The 25484-nt window shown below is 62.2% G+C and overlaps 1 protein-coding gene across 5 annotated transcripts in view; it reads left to right on the top strand.

Moving 5' to 3' along the window:
- Positions 1–286: 286 nt before the first annotated feature.
- Positions 287–25484, top strand: part of KCNQ2 (potassium voltage-gated channel subfamily Q member 2) — a 48500-nt gene continuing 23302 nt past the window's right edge. For all 5 annotated transcript variants that reach the window (XM_061210396.1, XM_061210395.1, XM_061210397.1 and 2 more), the window contains exons 1-7: positions 287–582; positions 15079–15169; positions 16058–16184; positions 16479–16654; positions 17534–17659; positions 21561–21671; positions 22354–22449. In XM_061210396.1, coding sequence (XP_061066379.1) covers positions 287–582; positions 15079–15169; positions 16058–16184; positions 16479–16654; positions 17534–17659; positions 21561–21671; positions 22354–22449 — 1023 coding nt within the window. The remainder of the gene's footprint in view (positions 583–15078; positions 15170–16057; positions 16185–16478; positions 16655–17533; positions 17660–21560; positions 21672–22353; positions 22450–25484) is intronic.

Raw genomic sequence — 25484 nt, forward strand, 5'->3', positions numbered from 1 at the left:
CGGAGGGGGGGGCGGGGCGAGGCGGCGGGCGGAGCCGGCGCGGCCGCGGGCCAGGCGCCCAGGCGCGCGCGGAGCGAGGGGGCCGCAGCGTCCCCGCGCGCGGCCCGGGCCCGGCAGGAGCGCGGAGCCGCCGCCGCCGCCGCCGCCGCCGCCGCCGCCGCCGCCGCCGCCGCCGCCTCCGCCTCGGCCATGCGGCTCCCGGGCCGGGGAACTGGGCTCGGGCCCGCGCCGCCCCCCGCGCGCCGCCCCCGCTGAGCCCGCGCCCGCCCGGGCGCCGCCCGGCACCATGGTGCAGAAGTCTCGCAACGGCGGCGTGTACCCTGGCCCGAGCGGGGAGAAGAAGCTCAAGGTGGGCTTCGTGGGGCTGGACCCCGGCGCGCCCGACTCCACCCGAGACGGCGCGCTGCTCATCGTCGGCTCCGAGGCCCCCAAGCGCGGCAGCATCCTGAGTAAGCCGCGCGCGGGCGGCACGGGCGCCGGGAAGCCCCCCAAGCGCAACGCCTTCTACCGCAAGCTGCAGAATTTCCTCTACAACGTGTTGGAGCGGCCGCGCGGCTGGGCTTTCATCTACCACGCCTACGTGTGAGTGCCCACCCGGGCGGCGGGCGCGGGTCGCGACGCACCCGGGCGATCGGCCGCTGGCGGCCCGTGGGCGCGCAGCTGCGGGCTACGAGGGCCTCCGTGTGTGTCTGAGCGCCCGCGTCGGTCACACCGTGTGTCTGGGGTCCCTTGGTTCAAGCGAAGGGCAGAGGCTGGAGAGCGATTTTGGAGACATCTGGTTGGAAGGAGTTCTGGGGTCGGGGTGGGGGCGCCTGTCCCCCTCCCGCGCCCTCCAGCGGCCTGGTTGGGTTGCATCAGTCCCTCCCCCGCAGGATGGGGAGATGTGCAGCGCCCCAGCCTCCCCTCCTCAGCCCTGAGAGGCCCCTCCCCACGGCCACGGCACTGAACAAAGGGCCGACCAGGGAGGGAGGGCGGCGCTGCCCGTCCTGTCACTGGATCTGGACTCCTAGAGGGCCCCCTCTAGATGGGTTCCCTCAAAGAAGGGGAAATGGGGGGAGGGGCTGGCCAACCCTTCCCCATCCCCCCAAGCCGCTCACTCTCCTTCTAGGGTGAGCTTCTGGGGTGCTGAAATGGCGGAGGAGTCCCATCATTACTCTCCTCCCCCAGCCGTAGGCTGAGGGCAGTTAATTGGATGTCCTGCCCCGTGGTGCCTGCACCCACCCCTGCCCTGGCCTGCGTCGCCCCACCCGCCCCTCCACCCGGCACAGCCCTGAGCCCCTCTGCAGCTGCTAGCTGGAGGAGCAGGTGCAGGCCTGACGCCCCTGTGCGCATTCTGGGCTCCAGACCCCCTTTATTGCAGAGTGGACCCCCAGGAAGAGGGGTGCCACCATCCTGGGGCCGCCAGCCCTGGCCCTGGGAGGGCTGTCGGTGTCCCTGGGCCCATTGTTCAGGGAACTCCTGGCTCCTGAGGCAGGGCTGGTGGCCACAGGCCGGCATTGTGTGCACACGGGTGTTTGAGCGTGTGGCGTGTGTGTGTGTGCGCGCGCGCCCGTGCTGGTGGCGAGCACGGCCTCTGAGCCTACAGGCGCTCTCTCCCATCCCAGCTAGATTGGGCCCGGGACTCGGCCATTTTGTGAGAAAGAGGCATTTGGGTATGGGAGTGAGGGGTGGATTCTGGGGAACCATCTCCGACCAAGTGCCCACCTGGGATGAGGGGGTGTGTGCCTGTGAGTGTGCCTGTGACCTGTGAGCGTGTGCTCTGGACGGACCCTCTGTGGGTGGGGGAGAAGACCCTGGGAGGAAATGCCAAGCTGCTGGAGGGGTAGGTGTCCTGGGGGTCACCACAGCCCTGGAGGCCTCCTGGCCACTGTCCCCAGCCCCAGCACTGAGCCACCCCGGGAGTCCCAAGAGGCAGAGGCTCCCCTGGCACTGTGTCAGCCCCCGCCTGCCCCAGGGAGGTGACCTGGCTCTTCCCGGGGCGGACATGCCCAGGTGCGCTCTTCCTCCTTGGAAGAGCCCCGTGCCTCCTCTCCCTGCCAGGCGGGGGCCAGCTCTGGTCAGCCAGGTCCTGGCCCGAGGTGACCTCTGGTGTGTGGGCACAGCCCAGCGGTGCCCCCACTCCTGTCTGACCTGTGGTGCGGCTGCTGGAGGGTTTGCTGTGCTTTGGGCACGAAGGTCCCCGCCGGCAGCACTTCCCGGGGTCCCCTCTGTGTGGCCTCTCTCTGCCCAGGCCTGAAGTGGCCGGCCCCTCTGTGCGTCCTGCGTCCTGGAAGCTGCAGCCTCCAGACCTGGGAGCAGAGCGTGGGGACTGGGGCCAGGCAGCTGCTCTCGGGTGTGGGTCTGCGTTGCCTGCCCCGCGGGAGTCGGGACAGGTGGGCCTGCAGTGTGTGCGAGTCCAGGGGTGGTGAACGGGGCACAGCTGCCCCTGCCCCCAGGGCACTGTGGAGGCTACCGCGTGGGGTCTCCTCTCTCCCGGCGCTGCCCGGGGGTGCTCCTGAACGGCGGCATCTCTGTCCCCCTCCGGGTCCCTGGGCCTGAATTCACTAGCTGTCCCCAGGCCCAGCCCATCCTTGGGGCCCAGCCCACTGGACTCAGGGGGCCTTCACTGCCCCCATACTGGTCCCCAGTGGTGCGGCCTCCCCTGTTCACCCCCCGCCCCCCAGCAGGGACTGGCCCTCGTCTGTTTGGTTTGTTGATTAAACCAGTTCAAGCCCCTCCTGAGCTGGGCCTGGGGGGGCCAATGGGGGCAGGGAGTAGTCCCAGGGCTGGGGCAGTGCTGCCTTCCTGGGCCACCTTCCTCTGCCTTTTGCCACCAAAGCCTGGCTTCTGGAAGGCGAAGGTGTGCTGAGCCCTCTGGTTGTCAGAGGTGGGGAGGGAGGCGGCTGCCCTCTGGCCCCCGGGCTTGGTGGGCATCAGGCCAGGTGCCCCCCGCCTTTTGCGGAAGGGGCTGTCTTCATGGACGTGCCTCTGGGCTTGGAGCCATCGCCATCACTGCTTCTGCCTGTGAGCGGCTCCACAGCACTTCTGGGGGCGGGAGGCTTCCCTGAGTCAGGAGGGATCCCGGACCAGGCTGAGGGGAGCCCGCCCTGGCCACCCCTCCCAGCCCCGAGGCCCTTGCAGGGTCCATTCCTCTGCTCTGGCTGGAGAGAGAGAGAGAGCAGTCCCTGCTTGGGCAGGTGCCCGCCCCGCATGACTCCTCACCCAGATCTGGCTGGGATTCTGGGCGGGCGGGCAGGCTGGTGTCGTCCGCAGTGAGTGGGGGCCCTGTTGCGAGGAGCTGGGCCGTGTGGGGTGGGGAAGGGGTGCATCTCAGCTCCCCATTGCCTGCCCTTCACACCCCTAGGCAGGTCTCGGGGCTCCGAGGGTCTGTGCACCCCTAGAGCAGGGCGTCTTTACATGAGAGGATTTTCTAGCTACGGTCTAGAGTTTTCAGGAGTTTCTCAGAGGGGGTGTGAGCCACAGAAAAGGCCCCAAACCACTTCAGGGATGCGTGTCCAGGCCAGTGGGGCCCCAGGGGCTACTCATCTGCTTCAGGCAAGCCCTCGGGGGTCCTTTGAGAGCCTGGGTTGGGCGCGCTGCCCCCTCCCCTCTCGGGTGGGAGCGGCAGCTGCTCCATCATGGTGGGGGGGGTGGGGGGATCTCCCCGAGGCTCAAGTTAGGAGGGGAGGGGAACCGCACGTCTTCTGGGCCGGCCTGCTGTCTGCTGGTCTCAGGTTTCTCACTTTGTGGCCCCATTTTCACTGGTGAGGAAACTGAGGCTGAGATGGTCGAGTTCCTGAGTTGCCCCACTCACGCCGGACAGAAGGGGTCTCTGCCCAGTGATGGGAGCTTGGGGTGCAGATCGGTTGACTTTTCCAACATCCAAAAGCCACTTGGAGTTGCCAGGTGAGACTGTGTTTGAAATAGGCGGGATGGAAAATGCCAGTGACTGCAGGGCAGGGACTGGCCCCTGGAGGCCGGGGCTCGCCTGAGCGGCTCACTTTTGTGAGCTGCCTTCTCTCGGGCTGGTCCAACGAGCCCCCTCCGTCCTTGGATGGCGTCCAGGTGGGTCTTGGGGGGCCTCCGACGTTTCGGGGCCTGTAGCTGGGGGCAGCGGGATGGGGGCCTGGGGCCTCAGGGCCCTGCTGCAGTCCCCTGCGTGGCCTCGGATAACCCAAGTGGGGTTCCACATTTGGTCACGTGCAGGCCGCCCGCTGCCCCCTCTCACCTGTCCGCCCTCGGGTGGGCAAGTGTGGGCCCACGTGCTGGCCTCTCTTTTCCTCGGTGTGACTGCATCTGTGGGGCATGGAGGGGCCCAGAGCAAGTGGCCAGGGTGTCTGCTTCTGAGAGGAGACTGGGGTCTGAATGGCTGTGTTCTCAGCTTCTTTCAGCTCCCAGACCTTGCTGCAATCCTGCGGAGGAAATGTCTATTGATTGAAGAGTTGGAGAATCTTATGGAAATTTCCCCAAAGGTGAAAACGGTAGGAGGGTTGTGGTTTCCAGGGAAACCAGGGCTCAGCAGACCATCCCCGGCTGGCTGTCTGGAGACCTCAGGCCTCCTTGTAGGATTTCTCACCCACAATAAGACAATGAAGTGTTTCTTAATCACGGTGTCTAATTACACTGTCGTGAATCCCCGCAAACGGTCTGTGTCCTCAAGGTAATGGGGTCCGTAGGAAGCTCCATTCTTGACAGTTTCACAGATCAAAACAAAGAAAAATCTGTTTTGTTAGAAACCAGTACAAGTCAAACACTGAAACTAGTCTCTAGGGAGACTCGGCGGGGTCTTCGACGTGGGCACCGCCTCTGAAAACACCTAAACCCGGAATGATTGTGAAGAGACTGGATTGTTTCCAAGAGCGCAGCCTGAGTCTGGTGGTGGATAGTGTCTCAGGGGGTGTTCTTCCCGGCTTGTTTTCATCAGAAATGAATCCTAGGCTGTGTTAATCTCTGCGCTCCTGCTTGCCCGCGATGAGGCCCGGCGTCTGCTCCTGGGCATCGCTCACAAGGTGTCCTGAGTCCGTCCTGGTGAGCCCACCAGGCTGCCCCCACCCCCGGGAGCTGCGTTCTGAATGCCCCGGAGAAGGAACAGGGTCCAGAGGACCGAGAGTTCTCTGGGGCCTTTCATGGAAGGTGCTGAGGGCCAGGGTGGAGGTGGGGGACCCCGCGGAGGGCCGAGCCTCCGTTCGGAAGGACGGGGAGGGACGTGCTGCAGGCATTCCGGGCTTGCTGTTCCTCTCCTTGCGGTGGACGGGAGGGGTGGGGCTGGGGGCCAGGCCTGGGGCTCACGATGCTGGGTGGGCCCTGGGCTGGAGGCTTCTGCCCCTTCCTGAGGCAAGGCTTGTGAGAGACATTGGCCTGTGTCCGATAGCCTCATTATAAACCGTGCTGCCTGGGTTACCTCGTAGGCGGGTCATTTGAAACGTTCTCGAGTGTAAATGGAGGATCTTCCCTGCGTGGAAATCGCCGGGTACGTGCCTTAGTCGCAGACGTCACCTCGTCACCCCCACGCCCCCGTCAGGTGTGGTGTGAGGTTATAACCGGTGATGGTTCAGAGGGCGCGTGTGGACAGAGGATGGCCAGCCGTGGGGACCGTGGCTCTGGGTGGCCCTGGCGGGGATCTGGCCTGCACTGCCGCTCCTGGCCTGAGGGCCCTGTGTCCCCTCATCTGGGACATGGGGACACAGTTCTGTGCTTGTCTCCTGTGAATCACTCAGCACAGTGCTCGGAGCGTGTGACATTCATGGGGTGCTGGCCGCGTTGTTTGTCACTCAGCAAGGAGGAAGGCCAGGCGGAGGGAGCTTGGCGTGTCCGGGACAGCACCCTGGGCCGTCCGCCCTCAGCGCGGCCCGGGTACGTTCTCAGTCCCATCGGCCAGTGGCTGGGCCTGGATGGAGGGGTTTGGGGCTGCTGTGAACGTGGCCGCGTGATTAGACACGGGGCCCCCGTCTGAAGCTGCGTTTGTCCAGGAGGACTGGCCGTTTTCCTAAAGGACCTCACTGTTCTACAGCTGCCCGGGTATTGGGAGAGGTCTTCCTTCCACGGCTGAAGGGTCCCAGCACCCTGGACCTCCAAGCATGGAGGCCAGAACGGTTTTGGCTTGAAAAGGACCATTGCGAGCGGGTTGTACCAATGGACCCCCAGACCGTAAAGGGGACCTCAGGTTTCCGCATGGGCTGCGTCCTGCTGAGCTGCACCCCCTCCTAAGCTGTCGTGTGGTGACTTAGCGTCACGTGGGCTGCCAGGCTGAGCCCACCTCCAGACGGCGCTGCCCCGGAGCATGGGAGGCTCCTTCTGGCACGGCCACTCCCTTCTGAAGGCTGGTGCCCGCTGCGCTTTCCAACAGCGGTTTGCCGACAGCTCTGCGGCGTCGGGAAACGGGCCTCATCTGTGCCATGCAGTTCCCTCCCAGCTGTGGGACACCCGGCCAGCAAGCCCGGGCCCGCTTGGTGGAAAGAAGAGGGGCGTGCAGCCCCGAGGTTGTCCCCCAGGGACTCTGCCTTCCATGCTGAGGGGAGGGTTTGACGAAGCTGCCCCCGGCCCCCCAGGCCCTCTTTCCACTTTTCTGCAGGCGGCCGTGGCCCGATGACCGCTCTCAGCTTGCTCCCCTGGCAGCTGGTGGGGCGGCGGTGAACCCCCAAAACCCCTCTTGGTGAGGTGGGTGCGTGCAGGAGGGGGCCAGGGCAGAGAGATGACTATTTCTAAAGCCTGTCTGTTCCTCGTGTGAATTAAGACAGCCATGGCCAGAGTTGGAGGGAGGTGGTCCAGGGGCTGTTTTGCAAACGGTCTGGAGTTAGGAAGAGGGCTGGTCTTTGTTGTTTGAAGCTGGGCTGCACCAAGCTTTTAATTCATCCAGGAGGAAGCAGGGCTGGGGATGCCTGGGTCTTGGAGCCCCTGGGTGGGCAGCTCTAGGGCCTGCGTGCCTCCCAGTGGGGGCTGCAGGGCCCACATTCCTCAGTTTGCCCTAGTGCGTTTGGGTGGCTTCATCCACAGCCCAGCCAGAGCCCCGGGGGATGCAGGCCCCAGAGTTCCCTACTGTGAAGGCCTGGGTTCGGCAAGTGAGGGTTCCGTCATGCAAAGGGGGTTCCCCGGGGAACGGGCAGGATGGTGCCTGCCGAAGGGAGAACAGGGACAGCGGCAGGACTTCTACCAGGTGTCATGACGCTGCGGGGCGGGGCGCAGGAGAGCCGGGCTGAGTAACGGACCCAAGCGTGCGCTGGTGAGCGGGGCCAGCAGCGCTCAAGCCCGGCAGAGGCTGGGTGAGGGCTGTGCCTTCTCCAGCAGCCCCAAGGACAGTGGGGAGACCCCTGGTCTGGGGCGGGTGCCCGCCCACGAGGGGGTTCTCGCTTCTCGGCCACCAGCTGCCCAGAGCCTTGGTCCCACTGCCCAGCAGCTGGGATCGGCCAAAGGGAGGGCACGCTGGAGCGGGCAGGCCTTTTCCGGCAGCTCCTTGCAGAGGCCGTGTTGGCTACACTTGGTTGAGACGTGAGGGTGGGTGTGTTCCAGCCGCCAGCCCTGAGTCTGACCTTCATCTCCAGGATGTACTCAGCGCTGAGCGCCCTTAGGCTCTGCCGGCTACCCGGCTTGAGTAAAATTAGGTCTTTAATTTTTTCAGATTACCCGGAATAATTTTTTTAAAATATTTATTTATTTATTTATTTATTTGGTTGTGCCGGGTCTTAGTCGCAGCATGTGGGCTCCTTAGTTGCGAACTCTTAGTTGCAGCGTGCATGTGGGATCTAGTTCCCTGGCCAGGGACTGAACCCGGGCCCCCTGCATTGGGAGCGTGGAGTCTCAGCCACTGCGCCACCAGGGAAGGCCCCTGGAATAATTTTGTAAATGTACAGAACCGCGTTTGTTCCAGAAAGTCCTACTCGGAGTCATTGGAAACAGCGTCTCCAGAGATTCCTTAATCGTCTGTTGTGGTGACAGGTCTCAGCTCCCAGGTTGTTCCTGGCTGTCTGCTGCGTGTGCCCCCGCCCAGGCCCCTCCCTCCTCCAGGTCCTGTCTGGTCCGCCCCTTCCTTCCCTGGAGCCTCAGTCTTGACCTGACTAGAGAGCTTAGAACTTTTGAGTTTGCTTTTACATTTAGGCTTGGAAAAAAATATTTGAAGGGTTTGTCTGAGGAAAAGGCCAGTTCCTCCTGGGATTCCAGGCTTTGGGGGAGGAAGCGGGGGCGGGGGGCAGTGGGATGTGGAAGTGGGAGGAGCCTGGGTGAGCACCTGCTGATCTATTTCTGTTCCTGGGAGCAGGGCTCTGAGCAGGGCTGTCAGTCCTGCCGGGCCTGGCAGGTCCCCTGGCGTTTAGAAGTCTGTTCTCCCCAGAGACCAAGCCTTGATGTGGGATGTGGTGGCAGCACCGGGACGGGCCCTCCAGCAGGAGGGCAGGGCCTGACTCGGGGTTCCGACTTTCACCTGGAGGAACAGGAAGTGAGAGCATTTGGAGCTCAGCCTCTGGCGGGGGTGACCCGGGTGAGCCGATGCAGGACTGGCGTGCAGGGCGCTGGCCACGGTCCTGATCACGAGCCCACGGCCGTCTCTCCAAGTGAGCTCCGTGCAGGACCATGGAAAGTGGGGAAACTTGCCCACCACTGGCTGGCCTGGGGAAGGGGCTCTTGGGGCAGGCGCCCGGCCACGCTTCGTCTGGACCACTTGCTTCCGTCTCCCGATTCGGCCTTTTGTGCTCACAGAGCTCTTTCCTCCTCGGTTAATGTTCTCCAAGACGGTCCTCTCCAATTTGTGTGGTGTGATTAGCCGAGAGCTGAATTAATATCGTGTGGACGGAAATCCAGTGTTCCAGGCCAGGCGGTGGGCAGACAGCACTGCACGGTCTGAGCGAGAGGGGCTGGCGGCCTCTTAGAGAAACACCTGGTTATGGTCCCTTATCTTTTCTGATTATGAAAGTTACACACGTCCACCGTAGGAAATGGAGAAGATGCAGAAAACCTGAGGAGGAGCGTTTGTCTTTCCCGACTTACTTCCGAGCATCTGTGCCTGTCTCTGCGTTTCTTAAAGGAGATCGGATTCAGGCTCTGTCATCCTCCTCCGTGCTAACCGTGTGTGGTGGGGATTTTCCCGTGGAATCAGACACGTCTCTGCTGGACGAGTGTTGGGCTTTGTCTCTGTCGTCAGGGCTGCTGGTGCCCCTGGGGTCGGGGGGGAATGAGGTGGCCCTGTCACTGATCCCTCACCCTACGCCCTCGGTGGCTTACGGCTGGGGAGCAGACAGCGCCTCTGGCCTGGAGAAGGACCCCAGGCAAGCACATGCCTGGTGGCCCCCCGGGGTCAGGACCAGGGCTGGTCCAGGAGGGGGCTTGTTAAAACGAGGTCCTGCCCATGGCTGGGCCCTCCGTCGCTGTCGCTGGAGGTGTGCAAATGGAGGCCGGCAGAGCACCAGGACTGTTTCTAGGGGACCACTGAGCTATGAGCCGTGGGGCACGGGGGGAGGGCCAGCCCGAGAGCCGCTTGGAGGGTGTTCAGGAAGAGTCCGGGGGAGCAGGCCTGGCCGTGCTGTCGACCTGGGGAGGCGGGTCTGTGAGGGGCCCTGGTGTGGGGGTACCCTGAGCGCCTGCATGGGGTCCTGTGCTCCCGAAGGGGATGTCAGATGCCGGGGGTGGTCCAAACTGACCCCTCGTGGGGGGAGGAGCACCTCTCCCCCGAAAGATGGTATTTGCCCTGGGTCCTGACCTCAGAGGCCTGTCCACGGCAGTGCCTCCCTCGGGGGACCCCTCCCCTCCTCACCTCGCTCCTGTGCAGGCTTCCATGTGGTGGGGCTATGGGACCCGCAGGGCCGGAGTCAGCCACGGTGACTGTTTCGTCAGGCCAGCTCCCTGGACAGAGCCCGGCACTCGAGGGACCCCAAAGGTGGCTGCGCTGGGGGTGTGTGTGGCAGGCCTGGGGGACGCACCCCAGGATGGGGACCCCCAGAGTGAGCCGGGGACGGGGGAGACCAGGACTTAAAAGGACAGAAGAGTGTGGACCATGGAAGAAAACACACCTGGAGGGGGACCCCCGCCCGACAGCTCAGGAAATCACCCAGCCAGCGGTTGCCTGCTCCCCACGTGTGCATGCTAAGGCGTCCCAAGGGGAGGCTGGGGCCCTCCTTGCCCCCCAAGAGGCCTCAGAGCAGTGTCCTTCCTTGAAGGATGGGGTCAGGTCCCCTGCCGGCAGGGGGTGCGGGGAGCAGTGTGGGCAGAGGGGTGGGCTCTCCCACCCAAATCTGTGCTGACGCAGAGGGGAGCTGAGGCACAGGTGGGGAGGGCTTGCCTGGGCACAGACGGGCGGATGGGCTTTACCCTCTGCTTCAGTCCCTGACAACCTGGCCTGTTTCTCTTTTTTTCTTTAATTGAGGTGAAATCCACAGAATGTGCAATTATTCAATTTAATTTAATTCAAGGGAGGCCTCAAATGCCAAGGCCGGAGCCGGACCTTCCCAGGGTCTGGGACTTCCTGGGTTGGGGCCTGTCAGGTCTGAGGTGTTTACTGAGCACTTACTTGCCGTGTATGGGGGTCCTGAGTGCCCGCCTGCTTCACCCCCTACGGCCCAGGCTCGGGTGGGTGGTTCCGAGAACCTTCCATTCTCCCGTCAGCAGGCTCAGACAGGGCCTGGCGGGACTGCAGTGGGCCTGGGTGGGCTGCCCTGTGGGCGGGCCTCGTTTCCAGGGTAGGGTCTGCACACGGCCTCCTGCTCCCTCCGGCCGTGGCGGGATCTCAGAGCGATTCCTCGCGTCTAGTTTGCGCCCGGAGTGGCCGTCAGGAGTCCAGGCTTCCTGTCCCCCAGAGATTGGCAGTGGCAGCAGGTACTGGAGGCAGAGCAGTTCATTAGGGGTGAAATTAGATTCCGGGCTGCAGCGCCAACTACAGTCCTGATGGACGAGGTAGCGGGAGGTTCCCCGGGGACCCTGGTGTGGGAGCTTGGGCCTCACGCTGGCGGCTCCTCCCCCCGGCCTCTCCTGGGCTCCCGGGCCACCCGGCCTTATCGGGATGGACGTTATTCTGGGGAGACCCCGCCAGTGGAAGGGGTGCTCAGGCTCGGTCCCGCGCGGCCGCGGTGAGCTGCATCACAGCGTCTGTTTTCGCATCTGTAAAATGGATGAGCATCTTCTTCCAATCTGTTGGGTTGTCGCCTGCCTGGTGCATAGCTGAATTGTAGCCTGGGGGGTGGTGCTTGATGTCAGGGACCCCTCCCCATCTTCCTCTCCCAGCTCTGCCAGCCAGGGGCTGGGGGTGAGCAAGTGGGGTGCTGATAACACGACTTCCCTTCCTCCCAACCCTGCCATTCGCTTATAAAAGGTGTATTTCACTAAATATGTAAAATGAGATGAATAATCCCAGCCATCTCCCAACTTAGTCTTGGAAGGGAGCGAGGGAGTCTGGGCTGTGGGCCAGCACCATGGCACCCACCCTGGTGCCCTCCCAACACTGGAAACCAGACGTGGGAATGAGGTGGCAGAGGCTTTGTCACGTTTTCCGGAAAAGAAATATTCCCTGCAGTCAGATGGGGGGGCGGGGGTGGGAGGGGAGAGCCGAAAGCAGTGGGGTCTCCCTCTGGAGGTGGGGGCTGCCCCCTCCCGAGAGTGCGGGGCAGGCAGAACGCACACGTGTGCACCCAGGACCTGCGGCACGGCTGTGGGTGGGCTGACCGCCTCGAGGGGTGTTGTCAGGCCTTGACTGGGGGGCTCCCCTGGCCGATGCCCAAGCCTCCACCACCCTCAGTCCCTCCCGTCACCTCCCGCCTGCCCTGTCTCTCCATGCATCAGAATCCCTACACTCAGGACCCTGCCGTGCCTCCACCTGTTTCAAAAGAGGGGTCCATCTCTGCCCAGGGCTCAGGCTATGGAAGTCCCTCCTGATGTCTGGCTGAGGTCTGTCCTGCTGCTGTGGATCCTGCAGCGCTGGGGTCAAGCCCACCTCGTGGCCACTCGTGAACTGGGGGGCGCATCTGGGATGTGGTTCTGTTGCTCACTTTCCGGGTGGCCTACCTCCCCCCTGCCCAGCTGAGCAAGGTCTGAGGTCCCTGGCTGCCCTGCCCCTCCGCCTGACCCCCATCACAGCCCCTGGAATCGGGGGCTGGGGACCAGCTGCTTGAGCTGCTCGTCTCCTTGGCAACCGCTGCCAGGGAAGCATCCTGACGTTGAATTCATTATCATAATTAGCCACCGTGTTCTGCCTTTGGAGCCACCTCCTGCCTCCCCTCCTTTCTTTTCCTGCAGCCTGGACAGTTCCCAGGCTGGAGGGCGTGAGAACTCCCCTCCCCCAGGGCCCTGGGGCCTCGGCCCCGGTGTTGGGGAGATGTACAGGATGGTGCTGGCCGTTGAGCTGAACCTTGCAGCAGAGGGACGGGTCTCCCAGCCTGTGGGCGGGTGGAACTGCTCACTGGTCCCATCTGGGGAGGAAGCGGACCCAGCTACTAGCCACCACGTCCTCTGGGGCCTGGGGGGGGTCAGTGCTCAGCACACAGCTTGCCTCCCGGGGCCTCCCAGTGGTGCCGGCGGCGTCCACCCTGCACCTCCCCAGTGCCTCTCCGGAGGAGGAGAGGGGAGGAGGGGGGTCCCTTTGATCCACAGCTGCCAGCTCCCATGAGCCTGCCAGGAGCCAGAACCCAGGTCACCGAGGCAAGAGAGGTCTTTGGGAAGGAAGGCCCCTGCCTGGCTCAGATTCCCCAGGGTCTCCAGGACGCTCCAGTGCCTAGGGCCCCAGCATAACTGCAGCGGGCGACCCCGCGATGGGCCTCAGGGCTGGGGGTGATCACCTGCGTCGTCATGCGGCAGGGCTGGCCCCCCACCCCCCGGCGCCCCGGGGCTGCGCCCCAGGGAAGTGTCCCCTGTAATGGAGGACGCCGTGCCGGGGACCACAAGGCCAGAGGCGGAGCCCCCTCCAGCCTCGCGGGACGGGCGTGGGCTTCGGAGGTCTCCGGGCCCAGGATGTGGCTGTGTGCTGGGCAGGGGTGGTCGCCGGTTACAGGGTTACCCGCAGACAGGAGGGGACCTGGAAGTAAGTGCCTTTTCCCCATCATGGCTGCCTGTGAGTGGCCGAGGGGTGGGGGACATCACTGCCCTTTGGAGTTGTCCCTCTCTTGATCTGCGGGGGCCCTGCCTGCACCTGGAGGCATGGCTGGGGTGCCCGCTGCCCGTGGGAGTCTGCTGCCCACCTCTCCTTCCTCCTTGTCGTGTGGGTGTGCTGGCCTCTTTCTGGAGTGTCCATCCTGCTGCATCCCCTGCACACCCCAGGCGGTGCCATCTGTGGCCATTGTGCCAAAACGTCAAAAACAAAACTTGGAATGCCGCTGGCACTTCCTGGGGCGGGGCCGCTGGGGAGGTTCCCAGCTTGGGCCGCAGGTTTGTCTCCTGAACTGCTGGTGAGGCTCCCGACAGCCTGGCCGCTGCCTGCTGGGAAGGGCTGCGCTTCGTTCAGTGTGCCCTGGCTATTCTGGAAGGTTCCGAGATGCTGGTCAGAGCGCCCTGGGGAGGTGGGGCTGAGAGGGCCTGGTCACCTTGGGACCTGGGTCTTTCCTGTTTTTCTTTAGAGGAATGTTTTTATACAGCACGAGGAGCTGGCCTTCATGGGCGCAGCCCTGGATCCAGTCTCCCTGACAGGTGACGATGGCGTCAGGCATCCAGGGGCCCGGATCTCCAGTCTGGTCAGACTTGCCCGCTGCCGGCTCCTGGACACACTGTCTCCCCCTCTCCCCCCGCCCCCCAGCCTGGCGCCACTCCACTTGCCCTTCCCTCTGCCAGGAACACTTTCCCTTTTCTGTTGGCCCCACCAGCTCTTCATCCTGCAGTGTTGTGGACACCTCCACAGGGAAGCCCGCCATGTTATGCGCCCCCCGGCTCCCGGGCCCAGTGCTGAGCTGAGCTGCGTCCAGGTGCCCCTTCTGAGATGGGGGTCCTGCCAGTCTCTCCCACCGCCCAGGCCCCGGGGTCCTGACTCACCACCCTGGGATCTCCTCTGACCCTGGCAGATCCTCTCTGGGCACGTGGGCTCCTTTCCACCGCAGGCAGAGAATTACGAGTATAAAGCACATGAGACATCTGGACATTTTTTCCCCCAGGGCTCAGCTAATTGAATAAATTGGCTAATGAGCAAAGGAAATTAATTGAGGTTTTGAAATGTGACCGTTTCCCCGCGTGCGTTTTGTCTGCGCCAGCGGCCTCCGTTATCCGCCCATAGCGCCTCTGCCCTGGAGCTGGGGGCACATCCGGAGACATCCTCGGGGCCACGCTCTGGGGAGGGGCAGCATGTGGAGGCGGGTCTGTGCCTCTCTGGGCCCGGTTGTCAGGCCTCTGGGGCACATGGGCAGGGCCGCCGCTCAGTGACGCAGGCTGGGCTGGGCGGGGTAGGGCCCGAGTCACTGTCGCTGTGGCCCGGCTGAGGTTGGACCACGCGACTTTGGCTCTGAAGGGTCTCATCTCCCCTCCTCCACCACTACCACGGAGGATGGTGGTCTCGACTCCCTGGGGTGATGGGGGTGTCCCAGTGGTGATGAAGTGGGAGGGGCGTGGTGTGCGGTCCCCGCCCAGCTTCCCGTACCAGGTGCCCTGTGCCTCAGGAGGCCTGGACCCTGTCCTCCGCCCTCGGGGGCTCTGCTCCCTGGGACCCCAGCCCCACCCTGTCCGCTCTGGCTGGACACCTGCTGCCCGTCGGCTCCCGGCTCCGTTAGTGCCCCCGCCAGCACCGCCTGCAGACACAGGTCCGGCGGCCAAGGGCGCTGGGACGGTGTGTGTGAGGCTGGTGTGAACCGGGAGACAGGAAGTGTCTACTTCGGGGCCTGGCGAGGAAACAGTTGTGGATGAGGAGAAGGGTGACTGCGTACGGGGTGCCCTGCGTGGGTGCGGGCTGTGCGGCTCACTCATTTCTTGTTTGCCCAGGGGCCCAGAAGGCAGTGTCCCCTGTTTGTGTTCCCTCTGAGAGGGACGTTGGACGTTGGCGAGGGATGTTGGCGGGGGCGGCGGGGGAGCATGGTGGGCATCCTGGAGAGCAGCTGGGCCCAGTCATCACTGTGGAGCCCTGGGCTGCCGCATGCCCCCTGCACTGCCCTGTGCCTTCCCGCGCCGGCTGGGCGCCCGGCCTGGCTGAACGCCCTCTGCTCCGGCCCCCAGGTTCCTGCTGGTCTTCTCCTGCCTCGTGCTGTCTGTGTTCTCCACCATCAAGGAGTACGAGAAGAGCTCGGAGGGCGCGCTCTACATCCTGGTGGGTCCCGCAGGTCGGCGCAGACGGGCCTGATGGCGGCGGAGCCCGTGGGCGGCAGCCTGTCCCCGGTCCCGTTGGTCTGATCTCCCAGACGCCCACCGGCAGGGACCCCCGTCCTGGCACCCAGGGCCCCTGCTCTTCCTGGTAGCCCTTGGGTCCCTCCCAGCCTCCCCTCCTGACGTTGGTGATGCTGCCGCATCCTCAGCCCCCACCCGCCCCACCCCCGAACACCCCCGGCACCCTGTTACCCTCCAGCCTAGGCGGGCCCCTCCCTGTGTCGTCACAGTGCCTGAGAGCCCCCCCACTGTCCCCACCCCCTTTCCCGCCTTCTGTTCTCACTAGAGCCTGAGGGCCCCGGTGGCCCCCTCCACCTCAGAGTGTGGGGTGTTCCCTGGCAGATGTGGGTGTGGGCTGGGGGTTGTGAAGCTCACAGCAACCCCGTGATAGGTCGGGGCAGGCACCATGGCAACCACAGGTAATTTCTGTGTTGCTGTTGGTGATGGAGGTACGGGGCCACGGGGAAGCTGATGCCGCCTCCAGACGCACCTCTGGGGAGCCCTCCGCCCCTGCCCGCCCTGCGCTGTGTCCTGGGGCTGCCCCGGGCATGGGAGCCCCACCCCCTTGGCAGTTACCTGAGACCCTCCATCGGCTCTGCCCTCTGTGTCCCCACTCCCACACCAGCTACACAGGATGGGGGTCTCCACTCCCACACCAGCTACACACAGGACAGGGGTCCCCACTCGCACACCAGCTACACAGGACGGGGGTCCCCACTCGCACACCAGCTACACAGGACGGGGTCCCCACTCCCACACCAGCTACACAGCACTCTCCCCTCCCCCCCCACCAGCTGAGCCAGCAGTGGCTCAGCTGTGGCTTCCCCTGCAGGAAATCGTGACCATCGTGGTGTTCGGCGTGGAGTACTTCGTGCGGATCTGGGCCGCGGGCTGCTGCTGCCGGTACCGCGGCTGGAGGGGGCGGCTCAAGTTTGCGCGGAAGCCCTTCTGTGTGATCGGTGAGATCCGGTGCAGGTGGGGGCAGGCAGGACTGCAGGATCAGCTCCTTCTGGAAGTTTCTCGTCACCTGCCCTCTTGGCGTCAGAGCCCCTGGTTATTGTGGCCTGAGTGCAGGGCGATGAGGTGTCGGGCGGCCGTACCCAGGGCAGGGCAGGGCTGGGCTGGGCGGACAGTGGAGCCAGGCCCACGCTGGCACTTTGTGTGCGTCCGTCTGTCCGTCCTCCCGGGGCCCTGGCGGGCGGCTGCCCCTCCGCGGCGGGGGCCGCCCCGAGCTCCTCCGCTGTTTCCCGCAGACATCATGGTGCTCATTGCGTCCATCGCTGTGCTGGCCGCCGGCTCCCAGGGCAACGTCTTCGCCACGTCGGCGCTCCGGAGCCTCCGCTTCCTGCAGATCCTGCGCATGATCCGTATGGACCGGCGGGGCGGCACCTGGAAGCTGCTGGGCTCCGTGGTCTACGCGCACAGCAAGGTGAGCCGGCGCTGGGCTGGCTGGCTGGGGCCAGGAGGTCCGGCCAGGCAGGACCCAGCCCCTCGTTTCTTCTGGGCGTCTTCCCATGACTTGACCATCTTCCTCTTCTCTCCAGCTTGTCTGCCAGGTCCGGTCCATCTGGGCCCCCCCGGAGCCGGCTCGCTCCTTGGTTGGGTGGCTGTGCTGGATCAGTACCCACTGCCCCCCAACCCCCAGGCTCCTGCCCGTTTAGGCTGAGGCTTGTGGTGGCCGCTGGCCGTGGGACCCGCAAGGTGGCTGCAGCCCCATGTCCCGTCCAGATCCCGTCCCTGTGTTGCCAGGGGCCCTGCCCGCCCAGACCCCGCCCTGCCAGGCTCTGCCAAGAGGCCGCCCTCTTGTGGGTGGGCTTATTGGCCCAAGAGTCCCTTCCCCACTACCCTTCCTGTCTGAGCCCGGAGGCTGGGGCTTGGCTGGCAGGACAGAGAGGGTGGTGGTCTCCCAGGAAGGGCAGCCAGTTGGGGTGTCTCCCCCAGGCTCAGGGAAGTTGGGGCAGGGTCCCAGCAGGCCCAAGATTCTCCAGCCTGACTGGCTGACGGCCGCCTGGGGACACTCCCTTCCTGGCTGGATGCAGCACTGAGCCGTCCCTACCCACCGTCCTCCAGGGGTGAGGTGCATAGGTGTGGGACCACCCAGGGCTGGAACTGGAAGACGCGCTCGCCCTCCCGCCTGCTCCGGGCTCGGGGCTGCTGGGGCTCTGCGGCCGGCTCTCGGGAGGGGTACCCACCCGCTGAAGCCCGGGGGATGCAGCGCCCAGCAAACCTCCAGGCAGGCGGGGCCTCGTGCTCCCGGGGGTGAGTCGGGCTGGACGCTGGCCCAGCGGCTGTGATGGGCCTCTTTCAGGAGCTGGTCACTGCCTGGTACATCGGCTTCCTCTGCCTCATCCTGGCCTCGTTTCTGGTGTACTTGGCGGAGAAGGGAGAGAACGATCACTTTGATACCTACGCGGACGCGCTCTGGTGGGGCCTGGTGAGTGCCCGGCCGCTGGGGCCACTGCCCTTCACTGAGGACACGCTCACCGGGTGTGGCCTTCCTTGGGGTCTCTCCTGCGCATTGTCTGCCCTCCCCTGCTCCCCACTCCAGGATGTGCCCCTGACCCCTGAGCCTGGACAGGAGATGCACGGCTCTCCCTGGCTGGCCTGGCCAGAGACGTCTCTCTGGGGCCTCCTGCTGGCCACTGCTGACTGTGATGCCACGTGGACGTGGCGGCCCAGGCGGGGTGGTGGCAGGGGACGCGCTGGTCTGTGTGGGGTGGAGAGAGGCCTGGGCCTAGGGAGCCTGTGCCCAGCCATGGCCAGTCACCTTTCCTCCTTCCTCACTGACCACCTGTGTGACCTCGGTGATGGGGGCAGGGGGGTCCTGCGGTCCTGTTGATGGGCAGGAGAGTTTGAAAAAGGGGAAATGGACGCCCTGGCTCTCCCAGCTCAATCTCCCAGGCTGCCCCCGCCCAGGGTGGGTCCGGAGCTGGTGGATTTTCAGCCCATGCTCACGGCCACCCACCTCCTGAGCCCCTCGAGGGCCCCTCTCCTGTCACCAGGTGCAAGTGGCCTCTTCTGAGAAAAGCCTTCCTGGGCCCCCCTCTGAAGGGCCCCTCCTGCTCTGAGTGGCGATGCCCCGTGTTCTTGGAGTGTGCCCTCTGGAGACCAGGCTGGGCCCCGCGGGCCTCGGCCCCAGTGGCTGAATGGACCTCGGCCTGGCTCCTCCTCCCCGTTTCCATGGACGTCCCCAGGCAGGGGGGCCAGAGTGCCCTCCTTTGCGAGCTCTTCCTGGGGGTACTGGACACTCAGCCTGGGGGCACTGGGCCGGGGGTCGTGTGGAGGGTCCCGTGGGTGTGGGACGTTAGGGTCCATTGTCTCCTGGGACCCCAGACCCAGTTCCAAAAACGAGGACCACGTGACCTCGGGCAGATGCTGCAAATCCAGTCGCTGGCAAGAGGGATGCCTGCTTTCACCTGGCCTTTAAGCCAGAGAGCAATTCAATTGTAGTTATTGTATTAATTGCCACGAGGCCCGGAGTCTGTGTCCCTCTACCGACCACGTGGGAAGCAGGGTGATTGGGAGCCTGGGGTGGTGGGGCTCGGCGGGAGAGGGGAGCTGAGGCCCGGGCACCGAGAGCCGCGCATCAGAGCCCACAGCCGCTGTGCGCCCAGCCTCTGACCGCGCAGCCCGGGCCTCGCCGCTCTCTCGGCCTGCCCTGCCCAGGCCCTCCGGGGAGGCCTTCCCATCTTTAAGAATTGAATCAAAATCTTAAACACGCCAAATAGTGCCTGAGTGTTACAGTGAAAACGTGCCCCCCTCCCATCCCCCCCTTGTGGCGCCCCCCGCCAGAAGACGGTGGAACCCTTCTGCATATTCCCCACCTACACCACCAGGATTTCCTCTGTGAGCTTTATTTTTTATTTTATTTTAGGCCGTGCCTCGCGGCTTTCGGGATCTTAGTTCCCCGACTAGGGGTTGAACCCAGGCCCTCGGCAGTGAGAGCGCTGAGTTGTAACCACTGGACCGCCAGGGAGTTCCCTCCCCTGTGACTTTAGACTTCAGAGGCTCACTTTGTTCTGTGATAGGGTGCGACTAGCCCCCTCCCTGTCCGTGTCATTCTTGGAAAGCGTCCCGCCCCAGCCCCCCTTTCTTCTGCTCTGTGGGCCTGGGGTCCTCGGAGGGGCCTCACTGGCGTCGGGGGAGTCCCCCCACTGCAGTGCGCTCAAGCCAGCCCCCTGAACGCTGGCCGTGAACGCTGACCCCTGAGGGCTGGGTCCCCCGAATGCTGGGCCCCCAAGTGCCGAGTCTCCCGGCACCACCCCCAGTCTGCCCTTGGTTTGGAGGTCACAGTCTTCTGAGGGAAGAAGTTTGTGAGACGCGTGTGTCTGAAGGTGCCCCAATTCCACGGTCCCGCTGGCGGCCGGGCCCCTCCCTCCCTGACGCTCTTCTGGAACGTGGGCCCTGTGGAGGGGGGGGCTTCCTTCCAGGAAGCTGGTGCCCTTTGCGGCTTCGAAGTCTACAGCTTCCTCCTTCCCTCCTTCCTGGGGCTCCGAGGCCGCTGGTGAGACTGCTGGATCGTGGAATGTGTCCTATCTAGATTCCTCATATCTTTGCCTACATTCTGGGAGGTGTCTTCCACCTGACTTTGTGTGATTTGGGTCTCGTTTTCAAGACTCTTTGTTTTATGGATACACTTTCTTCTCTCTGTGCAGGGATAACGGAATTTTTAGGAAGTCTTTGCCTCGTTGGAGGCTTTCTGACCAGCTCTGGGGTCCCAAGAGTAGGGCCAGGCATGGGGGATACAGGCCCGGCTGCTGGTGGGTGGGCAGGAGGGGAAGGGTCTCCCCTCTCGCTGCCCCAGTGATCGCCAGTGTTGGGAGGACATGGGTCTGCGGTCCTGGAGCGGGTGCCGTCCTGCCCTGCGCGCCCTGCGCCTACATCAGCGCCAGGTCTGGGGGCCTTTCCTTGAGCCCCGAGAGCCCTTGGGTTTCTCCCCACCTCCTGGCCTGGAGTCAGGCCCTCATCGGCCTCCGTCTTGCCCGGTTCGCTGCCCTCACCCTCGGCTTGTGTCCTTTCACAGCCTTTCCTGTCGCACTGCCGAGTTTTGGGTGGGGGGGGCGTGATTTTAAGTATTTTACGTCTTTAAAATGTGTTTAGTTTCTGTTGAAAGCAGTCGAATAGAGGAGCCCAATCACCGGGAGGTTTCTGGTGAGAAGCGAGTGTCCTTCTCACTCCACCCAGCTTCCTGTTACCTGCGCCCAGCTCGCTGGCGCCTTCCCAGGACCTTCTATGCAGGCCCGAATGCCTTGGCTGTGATTTCGCAGGTGACGGGCACAGAAGTCCCTGCTGGCGAAGCCATGATTATTCAGCCCCGTTTTGCAGACTTTTCTCAGACTGCACAGTGGGCTTTGGGTGGACTCTCTGCATGACCCCAGAGCGGGGGGATGGACTCCCAGGGTGGACGGTGGGTGGGTGGTGAGAGGTGTCCGTGCCTCTGGCGCGTGGGCCAGTTGACCCTGCTGTCCGAGTCCCCGGATGAGGAAGCTCTGCTCCTGTCCGTTGCCTGGCCAGGGCCGCCGATGCCCCCAGCCCCGACTCCTGCTCACACCTCAGCCCCTCCCTCTGTTTGGCTAAGACCCCCCCCTCTCAGGGCCCGCCTGGGCCCACCTCCCAGCTCAGCCGGCCACGTGGTCTGTCCTGAGCCTCCGTACCTGCCTCTGCGTGTGGCCTTGGTGGTCCTGCACACCCGGCCTGAGCCTCCACTTTGGCAGGTTTTGTGGGAGCTACCTGAAAATGGCCCCCTCCATTTGGGCTCCTGGGAAGGCCCATCCGGGCCCCACTTCCTCCATGCCCACTCCCCACCGCAGAGCAATTCTAAACACAAACGCTTGGCTCCCCCAGCGCCTCCGAGGCCCTGCCTGCCACACCCTGGGGAGGGGCCTTTTCCTTCTCCAGTCTCTCCCCTCCTGTTGCCTCCTCCAGCCCCACCCCCGGCCCCTCCCGCTCTCCTGGCCTCAGCTTACAAGCCACCCTCCGAAGGGCCCCACACGACCCTCTCCGCATCCCTGGAAGGTCCCTCGGCACTGTCACTTCTCAGGCCCCTGGCTCTCTCCTAGCCTCCTGGCTCCTGGCTGGGTGTGAAATGAGAGCAGAGCCTGACCCCCGCGCCCAGCACATAGGGAAGGAGCAGAGGCTCGGAGTTTGGATGTGATTGTTGAGGGGGGAAGGGCGGCCAACAGTGACCCTGGCCTCTCGGGCCCTGGGAGGGCAGCGTGGCAGGGTGGGGTTTGTCCAGCTGCCCTGAGGCCTCAGGAGGAGGGTCCGGCTCAGGTCCTGGGCCTCCAGGCGGCCACTGTCCGGCCTGGCTGAGCGATGGGGCCTGCTGTCCACAGATCACCCTGACGACCATCGGCTACGGGGACAAGTACCCCCAGACCTGGAATGGGAGGCTCCTGGCGGCAACTTTCACCCTCATCGGCGTCTCCTTCTTTGCTCTTCCTGCTGTGAGTCATGCCCCTTCCTGCCTTTGCTGGGGACGGGGTCTGGGCTCCCCTGGTGACCACAGCTGCCCTCGGGGCCATGTGGGGCAGGGGCAGGGCTCCCAGCAGGTCCACGGGCCCCAGGAGTGGACGTGGCAGCCTCCACAACCTGCCGCCCCAGACTGTACCTTCTGACCTGTGTCTGTGGGTCACCGTCAGCGCCTCCCAGCCTTGTGGGATTGGCCAGTCGGGTCCTTGTGACCAGGAGCGGTGCTGTATGGTGACACAGCTCCGTCAGGTCTCCTTCAGAAGAGGCAAGGGCCCTGTTAACCCTCTACCCGCAGCTGCAGGGGCGGGGCTGGCGATGCTGCTCTCCCGGTGGCCCTTCTCTGTGACCCCGGGCCACACCCCTCCACTCACTCCAGTGTGGACAAACTGGGGAGGAGGATGAATCTCTGGGCCCAGATGCGTTCAGAGTGGGCCCCTCAAGGCTCCTGGAAGCCTGAAGTTCCCTTCACCCCAAATCCAAGTCTTTCCCTCCCAGCCTGTCTCCTGGCATTGGGGGCTGAGGAGGCAGGAAGGTGGAGCCAGAAGTGTGCAGGCAAGGGTGGGGTGGGGGTGTGGTCCCCCGGACGTGGTCTGACCCTGAGGAACTCAGTGTGGGGCTGTGGTCCCTGGGGCATCGTCTGACCCCAGTGACTTGCAGGGCATTTTGGGGTCTGGCTTTGCCCTGAAAGTTCAAGAACAGCATCGTCAGAAGCACTTTGAGAAGAGGCGGAGCCCCGCAGCAGGCCTGATCCAGGTGAGTCCAGGGGGCCCCCCACAGGGAGTGCCGCGTGGACCTCCGCATAGACCGGCAGAACCCCTGGCCTGGGCCCTCGGTGTTGGAGTGGAGCCCTGCTTGGCATCTGTCTCCCTGTTGGGGGATTCGAGTCTGTGCCGAGAACCAGCTTAGATGCCCGCAGCTGTCTGGCAGCTACAGCAAGGCGGGTGCTGGCCAGCATTCCGTGAGCCCTGGGTCCTGGGCCAGGCTGTCACAGGTGCCCCCGAGGTGTCCCTTCACAGCGCTGACACCCATCCTGCACTTGTGGAATCAGGCTTCAGAGATCCCCACGCAGGTAGGTGCCAGAGCTAAGTCTGTGCTGCCCCAGCTCACACTGCCCACCCCATCGCTGGGGGTCACAGCGGCCACTGGGCCTCCAGTAGTGCTTCACGAGCCATCCTGAGAGTGTGGGCCCGAGCACGGGCTGCCCGATGGGCCCATCATTCCTGCAGCCCCTCCCAAAGCCCAGGGGACCCAGGGGACCTTTGGAGTTGACTGGCCTTTACTGCTGGCTGGACACTGCCCTGGCCCCTCAAGTGCATTTCTTTTTTAAAGACGTGGTCTTGCCCTGGGTGCAGCCTACTTTCGTGTGTGTATGTATGCATGTGTCTTTCACCATAAGAACTTCAAATGGCTACTTCTTTTAAATGCAAAAGAGTGTGAAGAAGAACAAAAATGCCCCCCAGTCCCACCCACTATTGACAATAAAGTCACAACACTACGTGTGGTTCAGAGGTTTGAGTGGCACAGGGAAGGAGCATGGCCTGAACACGCAGCACCTACCCTCTGCCCCTCCTCTCTGAGAAGCTCAGAGGTTTGGGAAGGAGACGTGGAAGAATTAGGGCTTGGGAAGGACCCCCATACACTGGGGGATCTAGGAGGCACACACATGCCCAGTGCTGGATGCAGGCTCAGAAGTGACTGGGGAAGACACTAATTGCTCACCTCAGGCTGATCTTTAGACTCCATGCAAGCAGGAAGTGATGGCTAAGGCAGAGCTGTAAGTGACCTTCTCAGATGTTGGAGGAGTGCCCCAACACAGGGCCGGTCTGCAGAGGCTGAGAGCATTTGTTTCCTCTTTGGTTCTTTGGGTTTAAGGGAACGTCTTTCAAGTCACCATCTGACCACTGAGCTAAGGGAACAGAGACTTCAGTGACCACACACAACAAAGAATACAGCGTTTACGGAATAGCTTAGAAAAGTCATTTAACAAACTACTACAATCAACAACAAGCAGCAGCAAGAAACTCCGGGGATGGGGAGGAATCTGACGTCCAGAGGTACCACATTACAATACTCAAAATGTCTAGTTTTCAACAAAAAATTGTGAGGCATGGGAAGAAACAAGGAAGTATGATCCAGTCACAGGAAAAAAAAAATTAATAGAAACTATCCCTGAAGAAGCCCTGATGTTTGATATACTAGACAAAGACTTTGTGTTAGCTGTTTAAATATGCACAAAAGACTAAAGGAATCCGTGGAAATGAACTAAAGGAAATCAGAAGAATGATGTCTCACCAAATAGAGAATGTCCATAGAGATAGAAATAATATAAAGGAAACAGATAGAAATTCTGGAGCTGAAGAGTACAATAACTGAAATGAAAAATGCAGTAGAGGGTTCAGCAGCAGATCTGAGCAGGCAGAAGGAAGACTCGGCAGACTTGAAGACAGGTGAGTTGAAGTTACCCAGTCTGAGGAGCAGAAAGAGAACAAGTGAAGAAAAATGAGCAGAGCCCATGAGACCTGTGGGGTACCATTTAATGTACCAATATTTGCATAATGGGAGTCCCAGAAAGAGAAGAGGGGTTGGGCAAAAAGAATACCTGAAAAAATAAGGCTGAAAACTTCCCAGATTTGATGAAAGACGTGAATCTGTACATCCAAGTAGTATAAAGTCAAAGAGATTCACACCAGGACTCATTATGATCAAGCTGTTGAAGCCCACAGACAGGGGGAGTCTTGGAAGCAGCAGGAGAGAAAGGACTCTTGGTGCCCAAGGGTCCTCAGTGAGGGTAACTGCCGATTTCTCATCAGAAACCATGGGGACCAGAAGGCAGTGGGATGACGTGTTTAAAGTCTGCAAAGAAAAAACTGTCGACCCAGAATTCTGGTCTGGCAAAATTATGCTTCAAAAGAGAAATCACAGCGTTCCCATAAAAACAAAAGCTGAGGGAGTTTGTAGCTAATAGACCTGCCCTACCAGAAATGCTGGAGAGGGCTCTTCAGATGGAAGTGAAGGACCCTAGACAGTAACTCAAGCCACACAGACACTGGTAAAGTTAACTATACAGGTAAACGTGAAAGCGAGTAGTAGTATATTTTTGATTTGTAACTCATTTTTTCCCTTATATGAGTTAAAAGACAAAGACATAAAGCAATAATCATAAATCTGTATATCTGGGTTCACACTGTAGAGGGTGTAATTTGTAACAGTTACAACATAAAGGGGGCGGACCACACAAGAGCAGAGTCTCTGTTCACTATTGAAGCTGAGTTGGTGTTAATTCAAACTAGATTGTTACAAATTTAAGATGGAATTCATCATAATCCCAGGGTAGCCCTTAAGAAAACAACTAAAAAATACCAGAAAAGGAAACGAGAAGGGACTCAATAATAACTAGAAAAAAATGAAACTCTACAGAAGGCAATAATGGAGGAATTGAGAAACAAAAAAACAGCAGAAACAAGTCCTTCCTTATAAGTAATTACTTTAAATGTAAATGGATTAAACTCCCCAATTAAAAGGTAGAGATTGGAGGAATGGATTAAAAATCTATTCAACTATACTAGATCCAAAGACGACAATACACTGAAAGTGAAAGAATGGAAAAAGATATTCCATGCAAACAGTGACCTAGAGCCGGGTTGGCCACACTTGTATCAAAGAAAATAGACAAGTCAAGACAAAGAAGGCTGTTATGTATTGATAAGAGTCAATTTATAAAGATGATTAACAATCATAAACATTTATATACTAACAACAGAGTCCTAAAAATATATGAAGCAAAAACT

Source organism: Eubalaena glacialis, chromosome 13 (genome assembly GCF_028564815.1).
Source record: "Eubalaena glacialis isolate mEubGla1 chromosome 13, mEubGla1.1.hap2.+ XY, whole genome shotgun sequence".
Lineage (NCBI taxonomy): Eukaryota > Metazoa > Chordata > Mammalia > Artiodactyla > Balaenidae > Eubalaena > Eubalaena glacialis.